Source organism: Miscanthus floridulus, unplaced genomic scaffold (assembly GCF_019320115.1).
Source record: "Miscanthus floridulus cultivar M001 unplaced genomic scaffold, ASM1932011v1 os_2087_1_2, whole genome shotgun sequence".
Classification (NCBI taxonomy): Eukaryota; Viridiplantae; Streptophyta; class Magnoliopsida; order Poales; family Poaceae; genus Miscanthus; species Miscanthus floridulus.
Genome location: NW_027098092.1, coordinates 40,282 through 56,984, shown reverse-complemented (window position 1 = coordinate 56,984; position 16,703 = coordinate 40,282). Strand labels below are relative to the sequence as shown.

Sequence of the window (16,703 nt, the reverse complement as noted above, 5' to 3'; positions counted from 1 at the left end):
AATGTAGAGAAAATTCCTTCAATGCCATCAAAAGCTATACTAATCCCTTCATTGCCATTCAAATCTATAAGTTCTCTTCATTGCCATTAATTTATAATTTTTGTTCCCTTGTATGCCATTGCCGTTACTTTTTTGTTGATCCATCGTGCATACCGTTAAAACTTTGCCATGGTGGTGTACAGGTGGTGTCTAGCTCAACCAACGGTTGACCGGTGCCAGCGATGGCAAGACATGCCAGCTCACCTGGACAAAGGACTCCGTCGTTGCATACGCCAGGTTGGAGTCGGACACCGACGACGCCTCTTGGGAGCCGATGAACTCGCCGTTCCTCGCCCGGCGAAGCGCTGTGCGCTGAAGCTGAACAGCAGCACCACGAACCCTGAGTCAGTGCAGAACTTGTACGGGCAATCCTCCCCGCCGTCGGCCCCGTCCAGCGCCTACGCAGCGCCGAGCACGCCGAAGTGGAGCCTCGGTGACAACCTCAGCAGGCGGAGCGAGACCCAGGCGTCGGGCCCTGCTGACGTGTCGTACGCGAGGTGGCCGGCCATGGGCGCAGCCAGCGCATACCGACGCAGCACGGCGAACGCGGCCGTGGAGTTTCCTACGAAGCGCTCGAAGACAGTGGTGAGGCGGCGCGTGAACGGGGCTGGCACGACGCGCGGCGGGATGGTGAATCCCATGGCGTTGACGCCGTCAGCCCAGAGCGTGTTGTTGTGCACGCGCAGCACCCAGGCCCGGACGCCGCCCATGCCGGAGAGGTTGGCCAGGAGGGGCAGGTCGATGAGCTGGCTCGTGTTGGTGGTGGTGTCGTGGAGCAGCTCGGACGCGCGGGCGCAGATCGTGGCCTCGACGCTCTTGGCAGGCGAGGAGGAGTCATGGGTGGCGAACCGGGGCGTGCTCTGTGCAGTCTTGGAGCCCCGGCCGATGGCAGGCGAGGAGGAGTCGTGGGAGGCGAACTGGGGCGTGCTCTGTGCAGTCTTGGAGCCCCGGCCGATGTCACACTCGTGGGTGCTCCGCCGAAGTGAGAGCCACGCGGGCTGCTGCTGCTTGCTGTCGGGAAGCGGCGAGCACGACGGCGTCAGCCGCGTGGCGGTGATACTCCGGCAAGTGGTCTGGGTTGTACCTGCTAGTGATCCGTGAGGACCAGGAGCAGAGGTGGCAAGTGTCCGTCTCCACGATCCGCGGGCTACGCTCGTAGTTGGAGTCCGTGCTGTCAGACAGCATCCGATGGTGCACCGGCGTCGCCAGCGGCTTCAGCTGCACGTCCCGAGCAAAGATCCTCTCCTGCACGATGAGGGACCATATAAGATCAAAAGCCAGGCTCCGAGGTGCAACTTCATCTACACGTACATCGTTAATCATGCAGCAAGAGTAAAAAAACATGTAGATTACTTCTTGTTCCATGGATTCCGGTACGAAGCATTTTTTACGGCGATGGAGTCGGCTTGCAGCCGCATGAGTGTCTGCAATCTGTGCAGTGTCATGGCTGCCTGCTTCCTCACCAGGTAGCCCCATACCAACGCCTAGATCTTGACAAGTGCTCGGGACGATCGATCGTACAAGGTAACCTCTGAATGTTTTCTGGATCACGACCGCAGCACGGTGCTCTCGAGCTCTTGCATCCTCCCTTGGCCTCATGACCTATCGTGACCATTCCACCGTGGTAGGAGGAGCGACGGCGTCGACACTCGACGACCGCGCGCCGCCGTCAGCTCTGCTCTTCCTCTGCTTTGCGAAGCTCCACCTCTTCTTCTTGTTCTCCGGCCCGTCGCCCCAGTCGGTACCGACATGGTTCGCCTGGAGTCCTCTATGCTCCTCCTTTCTACCCGTCAGTAGCTGCTTGAGCCATCTCACGATGCGCCTCATGGTGCGGCAATTCTCTACGCACGAGAATGCAAGGAACAAAGAAATCGGTCAACGAAAGGAATGGGGGGCAAGCTTTACAGCAAAGGAAGATCAACAGGCGAAATTCATCAACAGAACTACAAAAGAGTATAGAGCAATAAAAGAAGAACGGAGCGCTGCAGATGGGAATTTTGGTGGGGAAAAAATAAACTGCACTACACTCAGATGAGAAATCTCAGCAAGCGAAGAAAGCGGCAACCTAAAAAGAGAGCGTTTGCGTTTGGCTTGACAACGGCCGACGGAGGCGCCTGGAGCAAGAAGCACCGGATACAACCTTTTCGTTCGTGGCACTGCTGTTCAGCTTCGGCGCGCAGTGCTTCGCCGGGCGAGGAACGGCGAGTTCGTTGGTTCTCGAGAGGCGTCGTCGGTGTCCGACTCCAACCTTGCGTCTGCGACGAAGGAGTCCTTTGTCCAGGTGAGCTGGCACCTCTCGCCATCGCTGGCAACACCACCTGTACACCACCATGGCAAAGTTTTAACGGTGTGCACGATGGATCAACAAAAAAGTAACGGTAATAGCATATAAGGGAACAAAAATTATAAATCAATGGCAATGGAGGGAACTTATAGATTTGAATGGCAATGAAGGGATTAGTATAGCTTTTGATGGCATTGAAGGAATTTTCTCTTGAATGTATCCCACCATGCACTCACGGATCCCAACAACTGTTGCGCTGCAAAGCGCACCTTCTGCTCATCAGTTACGGTGAGCAACAGAAACTTTTGCTCCAGAATGCATAGCCAATGCTCCGCATCCAGATGCTCAGCCATCGGTGTGAACATGGGTGGGTGCATCTTTAAGAAATCTTGATAAGAGCAGGGTCCCTCAGGACCATGGGCACCACCTCGTTCCCACCATTGGCCCTGTGGCCTCCATGAGCGAAGCCACCGATAGCCTGTGCCAGCAGCTCCATGGCATGGGCTGACTCACGATGAACAGCCAACATCTCTGACATCATCTCCACATGAGTCATCAGAGGTGGCGGTGGCGGAGGAGGAGGAGCCAAAAGTGGAGCCTCATGGATCTCCCCGTTGTCGTGCTCATTGCTCCGATCACTTTCACCTTAGCCTTCGCCAAGACCGTGGCCTGCCCCGGTACTGGTGCTCCCATGACCGTACCTCAGGTTTATCTAAAAATAGATAGGAACCAACCATTTAGGACAACCCTCCAGATCAGGAATAAGAGATTAGAGAAATGATAAGGCATTTATTAAAGCATTCTTTTAATTTCTCCTATCAATTTACTAATCCAAATTATACGTGTAGGGGGAATTTAGTTTTTGTAAGATTCTCTTATCATGATGCATGCATTAGCCTATACGTTCACTCAAGTTGGAATATAGCAGCATTCGCAAGAATTTTCGGCACATCGCACACTCACTTTCCATATGCTAAATGATTCTTACACAGCGTAAGTTAGCGTACCTGCAGAAAACTGATTAGATCAAACCAGTGCCGCTATCCTAGATAGACCATATTGCTAGGGCTTATACTTATTTACATAATTTTATCGCATCCTACTTTTCGCAAACTTTTGTTGGTCAAATTTTATGTTTTGTAAAAGAGTGATGAAACTCATAGACTCATTATTGGCTCTAGTACCATCTATGGTAGAACTGCCCGAAATAACACACCTTCGGAGGTGCTCGTCTTCCACTAGACACTACGCACCCTGAAAGCAAGGTACATTGGGCGGGTCCCGTCGGGCACACCCCACGGGAGAGCCTGAATAATCCACATTTTTCCCAAGGATCCAATAATGAGAATGAGTTACAATACTTAGTCCATTTCATACATCCAGCATTCTTAGAAATATATTATTATAGTACCAAATTCAGAGTGCGAAAATTTAATAGCGGAATGAAAAGAAACATCTATCAATAATATACAAGGATCTGTCTATGCCCACCAGAAGAATCCTTTACGCAACGGCTACTCCCCAAGCAGTACCTACAACCGGGGTAAATAAATCCTGAGTACACAATGTACTCGCAAGACTTATCTGACTAGTAGGAATAATTTCTCAACTCCAATGGATATGATAAGTTTTATGGTTTGTTCAATTTTCTTTTTGTAGAAAGCAATACTAATAGTGAATCCTTATTTATGTTATTATTAGCAGTCATGATTAATTCATTATCCAGCCATTCTATGGCCCTATTCGCTTGTCTTATAATCCATACTTTTCAACTTGTTTTTTTAGTCGGAATAATATTTTTCTCTCACAACAAATTAGCCGGAACAATGTTTCGGCTTATTTTTTAGCGAAGCGAACAGGGCCTATATGAGCACTTGTTCTACTTTCAAGCAGGAGTTGAGCAAACAGTTCCATTTCATCATCTTTTAGTTCTTAGTACGGTGCTAGACTGTAGACAAGCCGTACTGGAATGCCGGTGATTCACGAATCATTGTGCCCAGTTGGGTACCCCAAAACACACGCCTCGCTTGTACCCTAGGCACAAGCAGGACCAGCCCATCATTCTCCTATCACGGGGTCTAGGTCCTCGTCCAAACTTGGACTCTAAGCCCCTGCTCCTGAGTCCCAGACTTAGTGCGGTGCTTAGATCTCCACCATCCCTGCCTCTAATCAGTTGGTCTAGAAAGAGCCAGAACCCACGACAAGAGAGTAACAAGCCTTTCCTGCGCCCATACCCAAGTATGTGCTTGGAATAATAAGTCTATGACTTGCCTAGAACCCAATGCAATGGCCAGTCCTTAACTAACACAGACGGAGAAAAAGTGTAACCAAGCTATGCTCCGTTAGCCGCAGAACACAACCTCTTACACCCACCAATACCCATACCATACCCCTGCTCGGTCTTCGTTTTTCCTTTCCACCATTTATCATGAGTGATCATAATAATCACCTATTGTGAGTAACGGCAGGTTACTCACGCTACCGAAATTCTGAGTATAGCAGCTACTCGACCTATACTAGTATGACTCATAGGTAAGTGTATCTATGCATGTAGTTTCCATACAATGCCTGTAACATAAATGCATATTACATATATATATTCTATGATCATTCAAAAATAGGGGTTATGCACCGGGGCTTGCCTTAGGCAGGCGGTGTGTCAACAAAGTCAGCAACTGATAGCTCTGGAGCTCCCTCCTATACGAGAATCTCTTCCTCGTACTCTTCAATTATCTCCTCATAGTCCTATTTGCCCATAGGCACGAACTCTACCAACTCGTTATCTACATGCATGAAATGATGATGCAACACTTAGTAATACGGCAACAGCAACTCTTAAAATAAAATATAGCTATCAAGCTACTAAGCTAGCTCTACCAACTGACATGCTAAGTTGCCTATTTCTACCACTAATAGGTATGAAACGTTGCATGCATTGCCTTAGCAACTAAATTCATTTCTATTCTTAATATCACTTTACTCTATATGTGATAAAACTGGAAGTACTAGCTACTCTATTTATCAACCTACTCTAAGGCTTCAAAAATTACAGTGAGTGCCTAATAATGTCATGAGTCTACTGTAAAATTTTCAGAGCTAGCACTTCTACCATTTCATCATGAAAATTCATTCTCTAAATAATTCTAATAACAACAAGCATATTACAACAATTAAAGTAACCCTAAAGATACCACAGAATAGTATGAACTAAATACACTAAAAGCTAGATCATGAATTTAGGAAACTAACAAAATTTACTTTGTGATTTTTGGACACTTACATAATTTTATACTGATTATCTAAGATCAGTTCACAATGTAATTTAGAAAAGCATTTACTAATTTGTTAGAAAAGAAAAGGGCAAAATAGCACGGCGCGGCCCAACGCGGCTCGTCCCACTCTAGTGTAGCGCACGTGCACGCGACCCGCCAGCGCGGCCCATGCAGGGCGTGACCCAACTGCGTGGAGACGGCCTGCAACGGGAAGGCCCACACGTGCCGGTCATTTTGCGAAAACACCCTCGGGCTACCTGGTAATAGCGTGAGCACTAAGCACACTATTCCTTCAGTCTGTGACTATGCAAAACAGCTCTTGCGACACTCTGTCTTCACATCAGGGGGGTCCCTGACCTGGCCACGCACGCTGGTGCAGCGGCCGATGGCACTGACAACCCCCGCTGGGCAACCAGGACCCACCCCACCTTATCTAAGGAGCCGGTACTTGCCTAGGTGCGAACGCAAAATGCTGGGCGATGAAAATGTGAGCCGAGACGTCGTAGTAAGGTCGGACCACAGCGATAGAGCTCCTGCAACAAAACAGTGATGATTCAGTGAGCTACAACAACGTCGAAGCAATAGGGGTAGCTCGTGAGCTCAAGGAACTCACCATGAACCCAGCCGATGTGGTGGTTCAGTCGGAGGCGGCTCGAGTCCAACTGGTCGTGTGCGCATGGACGGTGCGGTGGTGCACCACGGTGGCAAGACCGCGTCAGGAGCGTTGAGGAGATGGTAGCAACTCGACAAGGGTACATCGGGTGATGGGTGGGTCGAGGCGAGACTGGCGGTGCAATAGATTGATGTAAGCAGCTCTGGTGTCTAGGCTTTGCCATCGACGCATACCGATACGGTCTTAGCGACCTGGCGGGAAGAAAGCTCCAAATTGGAGCATGGCACGGCAAGGATCACTGCACGGCGGGGTCGGGTGGCTGGCTGACTACACAGCAAAGCCATGGGCAAGGTTAATTGGACCGAGGTGACTCCATCACGTCGAATTGAAGGTGCGGGTCCGGCGACCATGGCGACAGAGGAAATAGGGGGGAAACAGACATGGCTTGGCTCATCATTGCCATGGTAGGATGTGGTTGTCAACTTGTAGTTCAAGCGCGCATGTGCTACAGGCCGTTGGAGGATCAATGAAATACGCTCAGGAATGGTTGGCCGCATTGCCATAAATACAAGCCGACGGTGGCTCGGCCATGTGCATCGCAGTGGCTGGCACTGGACTGGGGAGGCAGCAGCGCAGCATCACAGCGAGCGCGGATGTGATGGCAATGGCTAGGTGGGGCAAGCCCACACACGTGTAGACATGAAGATCGGCAACAGCAGTGACTGTGCGATGGTGACAGCGCGGGCCACATGGTGAAAGGATGGCGACACAGTGACGCAAGTGAATGCGACGCAAGCAGTGCGGGTGCACGCGGTGACCCAACACTCGCGATCATGGCTAGCAGCAGCGCGATGACACAGCGAGGTAGGCGGCAGCGGAATGGCCAGGGCCCGTCGGCCCCAGTGTCCTGCCGAGCGCGACGATGGGTGTGAGTACGTGTGTGCTTACGTGCGTGAGTCACTTGCTTGGATGCGGCAGCGGCGATGCAGGGCCTGCACGGTGGTGTGCGCGCACGTCGAGCAAGCCAGCGCTGTAACGCCGAGCCAAGGCATGGTGACCGCGCCTTGACGCTGACACCGACCGAAAACATGCCATGCACGATTTTTAAAGCACCCCAAAAATCAAATCCATTACTTCAAACGTCGAACCACCTATTCTATAGTCAAGAGGGCATGTTAGGCTATCAAGACCAGCCATGAAACCACACCACTAATTAATCCAATTCACCTACAAAAATTGCCAAACTTGGCCTCGTCAAACCGTTCTCCGACTTAGGAAATTCGACTAAGTCTTGATCGAATTCGCGTAAAAATCGATTTCCAAGCTATTAATCATGCAAGCTAGTGAATTCATTTCTCGATCGCATGTATTTCATTGTCACCTATGAAGTTTGTACCACAAACTTTATTAAAGTTCCGTATATGCGTTCTATAGTATTTTCACTTAATAAAAATTGATTTAAAACCCTAAGTAATATAACTTGACTATGAAATGTAACTTTCGTTTCGCGTTTCCGTTGATCATTTCGAGTTACAAAAATTGATTTACACACTATTTTACATACACTATCATATAAATATGATGCCTATGCAGTGTTTTAGTAAAGGATTTATAGTGTAACACCGAGGGTGTTACACCCCTCGCCTGTGAGCGCGCTCGCCCGAGGCTGAGCGCACCATCGTTGAACGGCCTTGCATTGTTGCCCTTGACCGTTCGGCTCGAGGCTTCCCCTACGGTGGCCTACCGCTGAGAGACACCAGAGCGAGCTCACGGCGGTGGGATGGTGGCGCCGTCGCTGGCCCCGTCGATGGCGCGTGCGCTCCCCAGCGGGTGAGCGCGCCGCCGTCGAGCGGCCTAGCTGTGGCGCCCTAGCATGGCTGCAGTACATCGGCGCAGAGGCCCTTCCCAGGGTGATCCGGTGAGTGGAGGCCGGCGAGGTATGCCGCCTCCCTAGCTCTTTCCCTTTCCCCTTCTTCTCTTTGATTGCATCTTGCTTTGTTCTTCTCGGATCTTGTCTGATTGGGGTTTAGGGTTAGGGTTAGGTCGAGTTAGGGTTAGGGTTTGAATACTGTTCTTCTTCCCCAAGCTGTCTATGTGGGTTAGGGTTAGGGTTCGAGTGGCGTTCGAAAACTAAGACCTCTTTCCTACTCTCTTTTCTTCACCCGATTAGGGTTTAGGGTTCGATGAACCCTCTGCCTTTCTTTCTTTTGATTCGAACCAGATCTATCTCATCTCCTTCTAAACTGCTACTTCCCCTACTGGATCTACGCCTAGAGCAGCGGCTTCGATATCATTGTTATGTTCTTAGGATCATCTAGGTGCAGATTGGAGGGTGAATACATTACTGGCTTAGTTCAATTCGACCTATAACATGATACAGAGAGGGAGACGGTGAGAGAGAGAGGTGTAGGAGATCTCTGACTGTTGGGTTTGGAGGAGCATGATCTGTCCATGGCCATGTCTGTGATGCAGGGCGTCGGGGAAGGAGAAACAGAGGAGTCCGGCGGTGGCGTAGACGTTGGGTGGCGCTGAGGCGGCGGTGGACTTTCCGTCGCTGGCAGCACCCCTCTCGATCGGTCTAAGGTTAGGAAGTAGGTGGGGCGTCCGGCGGCTTAGATGAACCTCGTATCATGTGCTCTGGCCCCCACCTCACTCTATATGATGTTGCGTGACGGGGGGCCACCAACCTTGGTTTGGTTGGATGCCCCCGATCAAGGCACTGAATCAAGGTCCGACTCGGCTATTGGGCCGAGTCGGATGAGATCAACTCTAATACGGAGAAGTGCGTCATTCCACCGGGTTCCAGCGTCTCTCCTTAGCGCGGCGACCATGGCGGAGCAGGTCAGATGCCTTTGGAACCCCTTGTTTCAGCCACTGGGTGAGCTTGATTGTGGCAGATCCCGTATCGTCTGGTATAAGTGCCCGTGTAGTACGCAGCCTTGTGGCTCTATAGGCCGATACGCTATTTAGCGACGCTATTGATTGGAAACGCAGAAGTAGCAATTGAACTTTCACCATTCGAATGGTTTGGCTGCGTGTTATCATGCTATGAAGAGTGTGGACTACGTGAATTTGCACTAGTCCAGACGTTGGTTGGGTTCCAATCTTGATATATGATCTGATGGGTTTGATTACTGTCAGTGCTAAACATCTTTTCTCTTTTGTCTCTGCAGACGGAAAGGGCTTTCTTGAAGCAGCCCAAGGTGTTTCTCTGGTAATATTCAAGCGCTAATTTCTGACGCGCCTTTGCTTCATTCATTCAATTTTGGATGCGAGGCTTATGAGTTGTTTTGGAATTCAGTTCCAAGAAGGCCGCCAAGGGGAACAAGCCTGGCAAGGGAGGAAACAGGTTCTGGAAGAACATTGGCCTTGGTTTCAAGACACCCAGGGAAGCCATTGAAGGTCGGTATTTCTTTTCTTCTTCAGCCAAGCCGCTGGTGTTTCTATTGGCTTGTTAGCTCATATAAAGCTATGGACTAGGTTAATGATTCACCAGTTCAACAATTCTGGCTGTTTCAACTTGTATGTCTCTTAGACAGAACTACATTTAGTCCATTCTTAGATTATGATCGATCCAAAAACTTAGACATAAGTTATATTAAGGCTTTCAGAAAAATGCAATATGACTAGATTTAGGGAGTATTCGGCTGGTCTTATCAGCCAGCTTATTCGCTGGCTTATAAGCCATGGTACAGTGTTTTTTTCTCTCAAAAAATCAGTCATACAAATAAGTACCAGCGGCTTTATAGCCAGCCAAACACTCTCTAAGCTTTACAGATTGGGAATGGAATTCAATAGTAAGTTATAAATTATGATCCCTGTCTATAGCTATTAGGGCATCTCCAATGGTAGGAGTAAGTGCTAGCTCTTATGCCATTGCATATTCGCGTCCCATGTGTCCCCACATGTTACATGTAATGTGTTCTTTATTCTATACATTCTCATTTCACCTATGCAAGAGAGATGGAGTAGGCGTGTCTTTCTTGCATTGGGGCGTGCAAAAACAGCCTAGCTCTTCTCGTGCTCTAGCTCAAAGGTTTTTTGGCATCTCACTCCGTCACGTAGCGTTGGAGACGCCCTTACAATTACTACTTAGAAATCAGCTAGTTTATTAGACGGTTAAGTATGTTGCCCATATACCGACGATGTTAAAAGGGAAGCTTGTCTCTCTTGAACAATCACAGTGGTGACCTGGAAGCTTTCACCTTGCTATGTTTAAAAGCTTATACTGGTTAAGTCTTCCTTGTATATTTGATGTTATTCATGCCAAACTATATTATATTATTATACATCACTGCTAGTGTGAACTCTTGGCCCCGTTCGCTGGTCTGAAACTTGACTGAAACTGGCTGAAAAACATTGTTTCGGCTGAATTGTTGTGAGAGAAAAATACTGTTCCGGTTGAAAAAAGAAGCCGAACAACCGAATATGGGGTAAGCCGAACAGGGCCTCTGAATATCGAGGCTAATTCAATTTGTAGTAATTTTAGATGATGAATCTCTCTGTTCACATTTATTTTTCATTTCGACAGTGATGAAGTGATTATAGTTTTGTTTCAAGAAAGTTGTGGTAACCTTATAGGTTGTTTTAGGTGCTTGATTTTAGATGGGCTCTATTAATTCAGTTGTGATTTATATTTCCCTTATTTCTTTGTTGTTGCAGGAACCTACATTGATAAGAAATGCCCATTCACTGGCACTGTGTCTATCAGGGGTCGCATCATCGCCGGAACATGCCACAGTGCTAAGATGAATAGGACCATCATTGTTCGTAGGAATTATCTTCACTTCGTCAAGAAGTACCAGAGGCTAGCTAATATTCATTATTGGCCCAAATTTGCTGATTGCCTCATGCCTTCATGCTGTCTGTTTGCTAACTGACCATTTGTTGGTGTTTGTGTAGGTATGAGAAGAGGCACTCCAACATCCCTGCGCACATTTCACCATGCTTCGGTGTCAAGGAAGGAGATCATGTGATCATTGGCCAGTGCAGGTAAAACTTGCTTTATCATTCCTGGACCAGCTTTTTGTAACGTTGTTACCTGGATGGCATGGTTTCTGAAATGCAATTGGCAAAGCTCAATATAATTTGTCCAACTGTTTGACATGAAATATCTATCTTGGCCCTGTGACAGAACCGTCCAATTTATACAAGATCAAGTATGGTTGTCCCCGCTTAACACGTTGACACGCGCATACTCTCACTTATATAAACCCGGTAGTCCGCCGAGTGTCACGCAGGACCTCGGTAAATCAACATCACAACCAAGATCGCGTGATTAAGCAAATACACATCACATACGTAGAGTTGCAGCGGAAAATAATATTACAAATAGGTTCATAAATAATAGTACAAGTTTGGATTTCAAAAGCAATTAGTGAAAACAACATAACTTTCAAATGATTACATTAATATAAGTTCCAAATACGTTGCTAGTATAAGTAACATCCTCAGATAAAAGCATATAGATGAGAATAAATGTGGAGTCACCGAGCCCACCGGCGGTTAGCCACCATCTTCAGCAGGCCAAAACCTCACCTGCAACATGGTGGGATAAACCCTGAGTACGAGAAAGTACTCAGCTAGACTTACCTGACATAACCGAAAATAAAGTGACACCAAGGATTATGAAGGGCTTTATAGTAGGGTAGCTGACTCATTTGCAAAAAGGCATTTTTAGCATTTCAAGAACCTTTCCAAAAGCATTATTGTCAAGTTAATTATTATTAACCTGTCGACTACATTTGCACCTATACTAGAGCAAGCATGTGATTAAGCAAATAATGATAACCAATGATCATTAACAACTTCCACAATGTCATATCCATTATAACTGTCCAAGTGTTCCATCAACATTACTACGATGAAGTAACTCAAGTAAGTGTTCACTATCCAGTGAACGATGGCGATTCGAATCGATTATTAACCAGTTGATAATTTATTCCTTACACAAACCTCACTCACCCGCTAAAGTGAGGTATCGGTCACCGAGACAACTATCCAGGAAAAATCTCGAGTTTGCCAGGAACCATATGTACCCGGGGGCCGACCGACTGCCTTTCGGTCTTATCATCGTGCCCCCATGTCCTACCACACTTGCTCCGGTACAGTGCGTTGCGGGCAATCTACTCGGCCCGAATAATCTCCCAGCTTCGCGGTCGAAAGGTACTTTATTCGGCCAGCTAAATGTAAGGCATGCGTTCAACATGACCTGAGGCCCAACAACGGTCGGTCCTTAATCGACACAGACGGAAAGGACTACAGTCCAAAACTCTGTAAGTCTCCGTCCGGTCTCAACTTCGAATTAACACTTAGTTATACCATGACTACATAGTTATCCAAGCAGATCTAGGTAACCACCTATAGCTCGCAGGTGACAGGAAATCACCTGACTTCTACCGGTCTAAGCCAGCTAAGCATTGACTCGACTGCGGATACCAGGGTAACAAGGATATAGTATAACAAAGGTAAACAAGGTATAATGCAGCAACGGTTGCAAACAACTCCTGAACGTAATGCATCAATTAAAGTAAAGCATTAATTAATAATCGCAAACCGGGGAGAAAAATGCTTCGGGGCTTGCCTAGGATCCGATACAAGTCAGTTCAGTTATCTTGCACCGACTTGGTGACATCTCCAGTCCTAGCACTTGCTTAGTCCTTCCATCTTCGGGATAGATCTACCAAACCAAATCTTCGAGTTCGGCTCCACATCACATCCTTCATGTGGTTCATCTAGCATACCTAAATGAGATGCAAGATGCATGTGTATGAATGGTAACACAAGATTATGCAAGACATAGACACCAATAGCTATTTAACTAACATCACACAACTAACTATAGAGAGCAAGCACATCAAGCATGACACAAGTTTAACAAGGTCATAAGTATCATAACTTGACCATCAACAAGGGCATAAGCCACACTTAGCAACACATGGAGTAAATAACCACAACTAGCATGTCTATTTCTGAACTGCAAACAACAGCTTCATGGTTGGGTCATAACTAGAGTTATACAAATCCAATAGCCATGCAACAAGACATTCTGGAAAGCTTATGAAATTTTCTACAATTCATCTTTAATCATCTTAGCATGATTCTCAAGTTAACTAAGTCATATATACCCATTTACAGAAACTGGTCCGCAACTGACAGAGAGCAGCCATTTCTGAAACTCAACTTTAAACAGGCAGAACTCACAAACCACAAAGTCAAATACCACCAAATTTTAACAGAAGCTAGATACATGAATTATCTACAACTTTGTTATTATTACCAAAAACTCATTTAAATCCTAACTAGATCAAACACTAGCATCTTTCATATCTACTCAGAATACAATCAAAACCTGACAGAAGACTTAAAAGTCATGTAACTCCTACACTATCAGGCCTATGGCCTTACAATTTGAACACAAGAAAGATCATGAAATTTGATACAACTTTTGTATTCACTACAACCATAGCAAACATCATTTACACCACGAAAATGATTGCATAAGCAAAACTGCAAATGCAGCCCAACAGCAGTGGTACAGAAAACTGATAGAAATTTTAGAGAAGCATAACTGGAGTTCTAGACCTCCATCAAACATGAACCATAACTTTTTGAAAATCTTAGGAAGTTACCTACAACTTTCTTATTCTCATATTAAGATGATTCTACAGTTAGAAGGGTCAATTAATCCAATAATTGCATCTTTGTCCAAAACATAGGTAGAAACTGACATGCCACTTTAAACAGCTATAAATGGAGTTATACATGTCCAATAAATGTGGTTCTGGACTTTTTAGAAAGCTTAGAAAATTCTAAACAACTTTTTTGTAAATACCTAAAGCTAATTCTACTAGTAAGAAGGCCCCACAGTAAGAACAAGGAAACCCTGTCTGGGTTTGGGCAGAAACAGCCACAGAGATTTAAGCAAGTATAACTCAAGATCTACTTAGCCAAAAATCATGATATTTAACTTTTTGGAAATCTTAATAAAAGTAACACAACCCATGTATTTTCACCAAGTCATGATTCATAACTTAAACTAAGCCAATTAACTCAAACATGCAGAACTGTTCAGAGTAGAAGCAAAGCAATACAGGGCATTTGTTATTTTTATAACTCTTAAACTATAAATTCTAAACTCCTGAAATTTTTACCAGACAACAACAATGACCTTAGTAGCACTCCACAAAAATTTCACATTTAGTTGATCAAAATAACTACAGTTATGAAAAAGACAAGACACCACTAGTAGTACAAACCTAACTGCATAAATTGATTTTTACAGCACAAACTTTAAACTAAATACTGCCATATTATAGATCTACTGCATATATAATTTCACAAGGATTCCAAAAAGTTCTCATTTACTATTTTACGATTTTTCTACTAATTACTATGAATTTTCAAAGTTCATCATTCAAATCTGTAAAAACAAAAGAAAAGACATGGAAGTCTTGCATCGGGGTCCCTACAGAAAACATTAATTAAACTACAGCGAAGGGGTCCTCAGGAGCACTATTCAAATGAGTCATGGCTTCACAGAACAGCCCTTCCCTTATGTCAAATTGATGCGCGCGGTCCTTGACGGGATTTGGAGCAGAGGATGAGCCGGAGCTTGTCGACGCCGGCCGGAGAAGGCATGTCGTCGGCGTAGGAATGGCGAGGGAGAACCAGGGGGTCCACGTGCACCCGCTGGTCTATCCAGCTCGGCCTGAGGTGGCTTGTGGCGGCATGGCCACTGCAGCAAGCGGCTCCGATGGCCGGGCTGTTCTGGCAGTTTCCGGCTCAGACGAGGGGCGCCGGTCGTAGAGGAGGAAGAGGCGGAGGCGATGGTTCATGCGGTGGGTCACGAGAGGGCTTGGAGGCAGCAGGGATGTGGTGGGGGCAAGCTCGGCCCGCCAGCCATGGTGGACGCGGCCGCGCTCAGCGCTACAGAGGGGTAGAGCGAGAAGGGGCGAGTGAGGGAGAGTGCTAAGCGAGCATGGAGGGTGCCGGGCTTCACCAAATGTGAGAGGGAGCGGCAGAGACGCGTGGCACGGAGGTGGGACGCGTGGCAGCAATGGAGGGCATGCTCTGTTGCATGGTTGATGCGTCGGCCTACTGTCGAACACTTGGCATGCGTTGGTGAGGGCAAGGTGGGGAGCCGATTTGGGCCACTTCCAGGCCGAATCAGACCTTGGGCCAAAAATGATGTTTGTTCACCTCAGCCTGCTCTACATTTTTCATTAAGGCACTCCAATCATTTGAGCAACATAACAGTGGGTAATTTAGTCTCCAAAGTGGCATTGTCAATGCATTGACGGCGATTAACAAACTCCAAAAATCGATGGTCAAGACAAGGTCCAATAAGTGCCATCTTTATACATGTTCTTCGCCATCATGTACACTCCAACTTTTATCTTTGGACCAAATCAAGTTGCTTACCAAAATTTGGAGAACGCGAGACGTCAATGCCGATGTCGATGAATTTCTAGACTTAGAATATTTCTAAGTGCTGAAATCAGCAGCAGGTTCCAACTTTGAGCCACTGCTAGACTTAGTTTCGAGCCAATCCATGGTATACTCCAAAAACAAAGTTTCTTCTACATAACATGAGCTTCAACTTTTATTTAATGTCCAACTTTAAAATAGGTGTAGAAGCTATAGTTCTACTTAGACCAAAGTAGGATCACGATAAAGCTTAAATTATCCTTCGTGATTTATTGAAGCATTTTCTTGGCATTTGCTCAACATGAACCTTTCATGACTTTTGTTGTAGAGTTCATCTAGAGTCATTTGGGCATGGTTGTAAGGTTTGGTTGACGATCGAGAATTCCATTCACTTTATAAATTAATTCAAGCAAGGACATAACTTGTCATTTCATGTGACTTCTTGATTCCAAACTTCACGAAACTTTTTCATGGATCAATATAGATGGTTATTGATGTAACATATGAAGATATTCGAATAACACTAGCCCAACATATATCTTGATAAGGGCCTATATGTAAAGCAAGGGTGCAATATCCAAGTTTAGGTTGGGGCTCATTTCCATAGGTTTGACCTTGACATCTTCATCATCACTTAATATGCCATTTTGAGCTCAAACCCATTGCTTAACTGGTGGCAAACACCTGGGGTGTTACAGGCCCTTTTGGCACTCTGCTCTATTCTGTAAATGTACTTATGTTGTACTGTTTTAATTTTAGGTCACTGTCAAAGACTGTAAGGTTCAATGTGTTAGACTTTGAACAGGATCTATAGGCATAGAACTAGCATGTCTACTTGCTGTTGAATAGAATCATGAACCCTAGAACATCTACTAGTACAGTAATAGTAGGTAGAATAAGAGAAAAAGGAAGGGGTAGAAGATGGACGTGTCAAACCTGACACCGCAGAGGGAGTTGATCTAGAGGCATCGGCCATCTCGTTCGTCGGTGAAGTCTGCGCACGGGCAGCGACATTTGGGGAAGAGGTCGATAAAGCCCCCGACGTCGGTGGAGCGGGGCGGCGCGG

General features: G+C 46.4%; 1 protein-coding gene and 1 pseudogene across 1 annotated transcript; one reads left to right on the top strand and one right to left on the bottom strand.

Moving 5' to 3' along the window:
* Positions 1–437: 437 nt before the first annotated feature.
* On the bottom strand, positions 438–1,866 carry LOC136534594 (protein IQ-DOMAIN 25-like; annotated as a pseudogene).
* Positions 1,867–8,989: 7,123 nt separating this feature from the next.
* LOC136534593 (small ribosomal subunit protein uS17-like) lies at positions 8,990–16,451 on the top strand. Its single transcript, XM_066527006.1, has 6 exons — positions 8,990–9,049; positions 9,382–9,422; positions 9,510–9,610; positions 10,871–11,015; positions 11,111–11,200; positions 16,397–16,451. The coding sequence occupies exons 1-6, from the start codon at positions 9,038–9,040 to the stop codon at positions 16,449–16,451; spliced, it is 444 nt and encodes a 147-aa protein (XP_066383103.1). The 5' UTR covers positions 8,990–9,037.
* The last annotated feature ends 252 nt before the right edge of the window (positions 16,452–16,703 follow it).

Bases quoted from the DNA above. Each gene is read 5' to 3' on its own strand.
- LOC136534593 (XM_066527006.1), top strand. The intron at 9,423-9,509 runs GTAATATTCAAG...TTTGGAATTCAG, and splicing joins CAGCCCAAGGTGTTTCTCTG to TTCCAAGAAGGCCGCCAAGG. The intron at 11,016-11,110 runs GCTAGCTAATAT...GTGTTTGTGTAG, and splicing joins TTCGTCAAGAAGTACCAGAG to GTATGAGAAGAGGCACTCCA.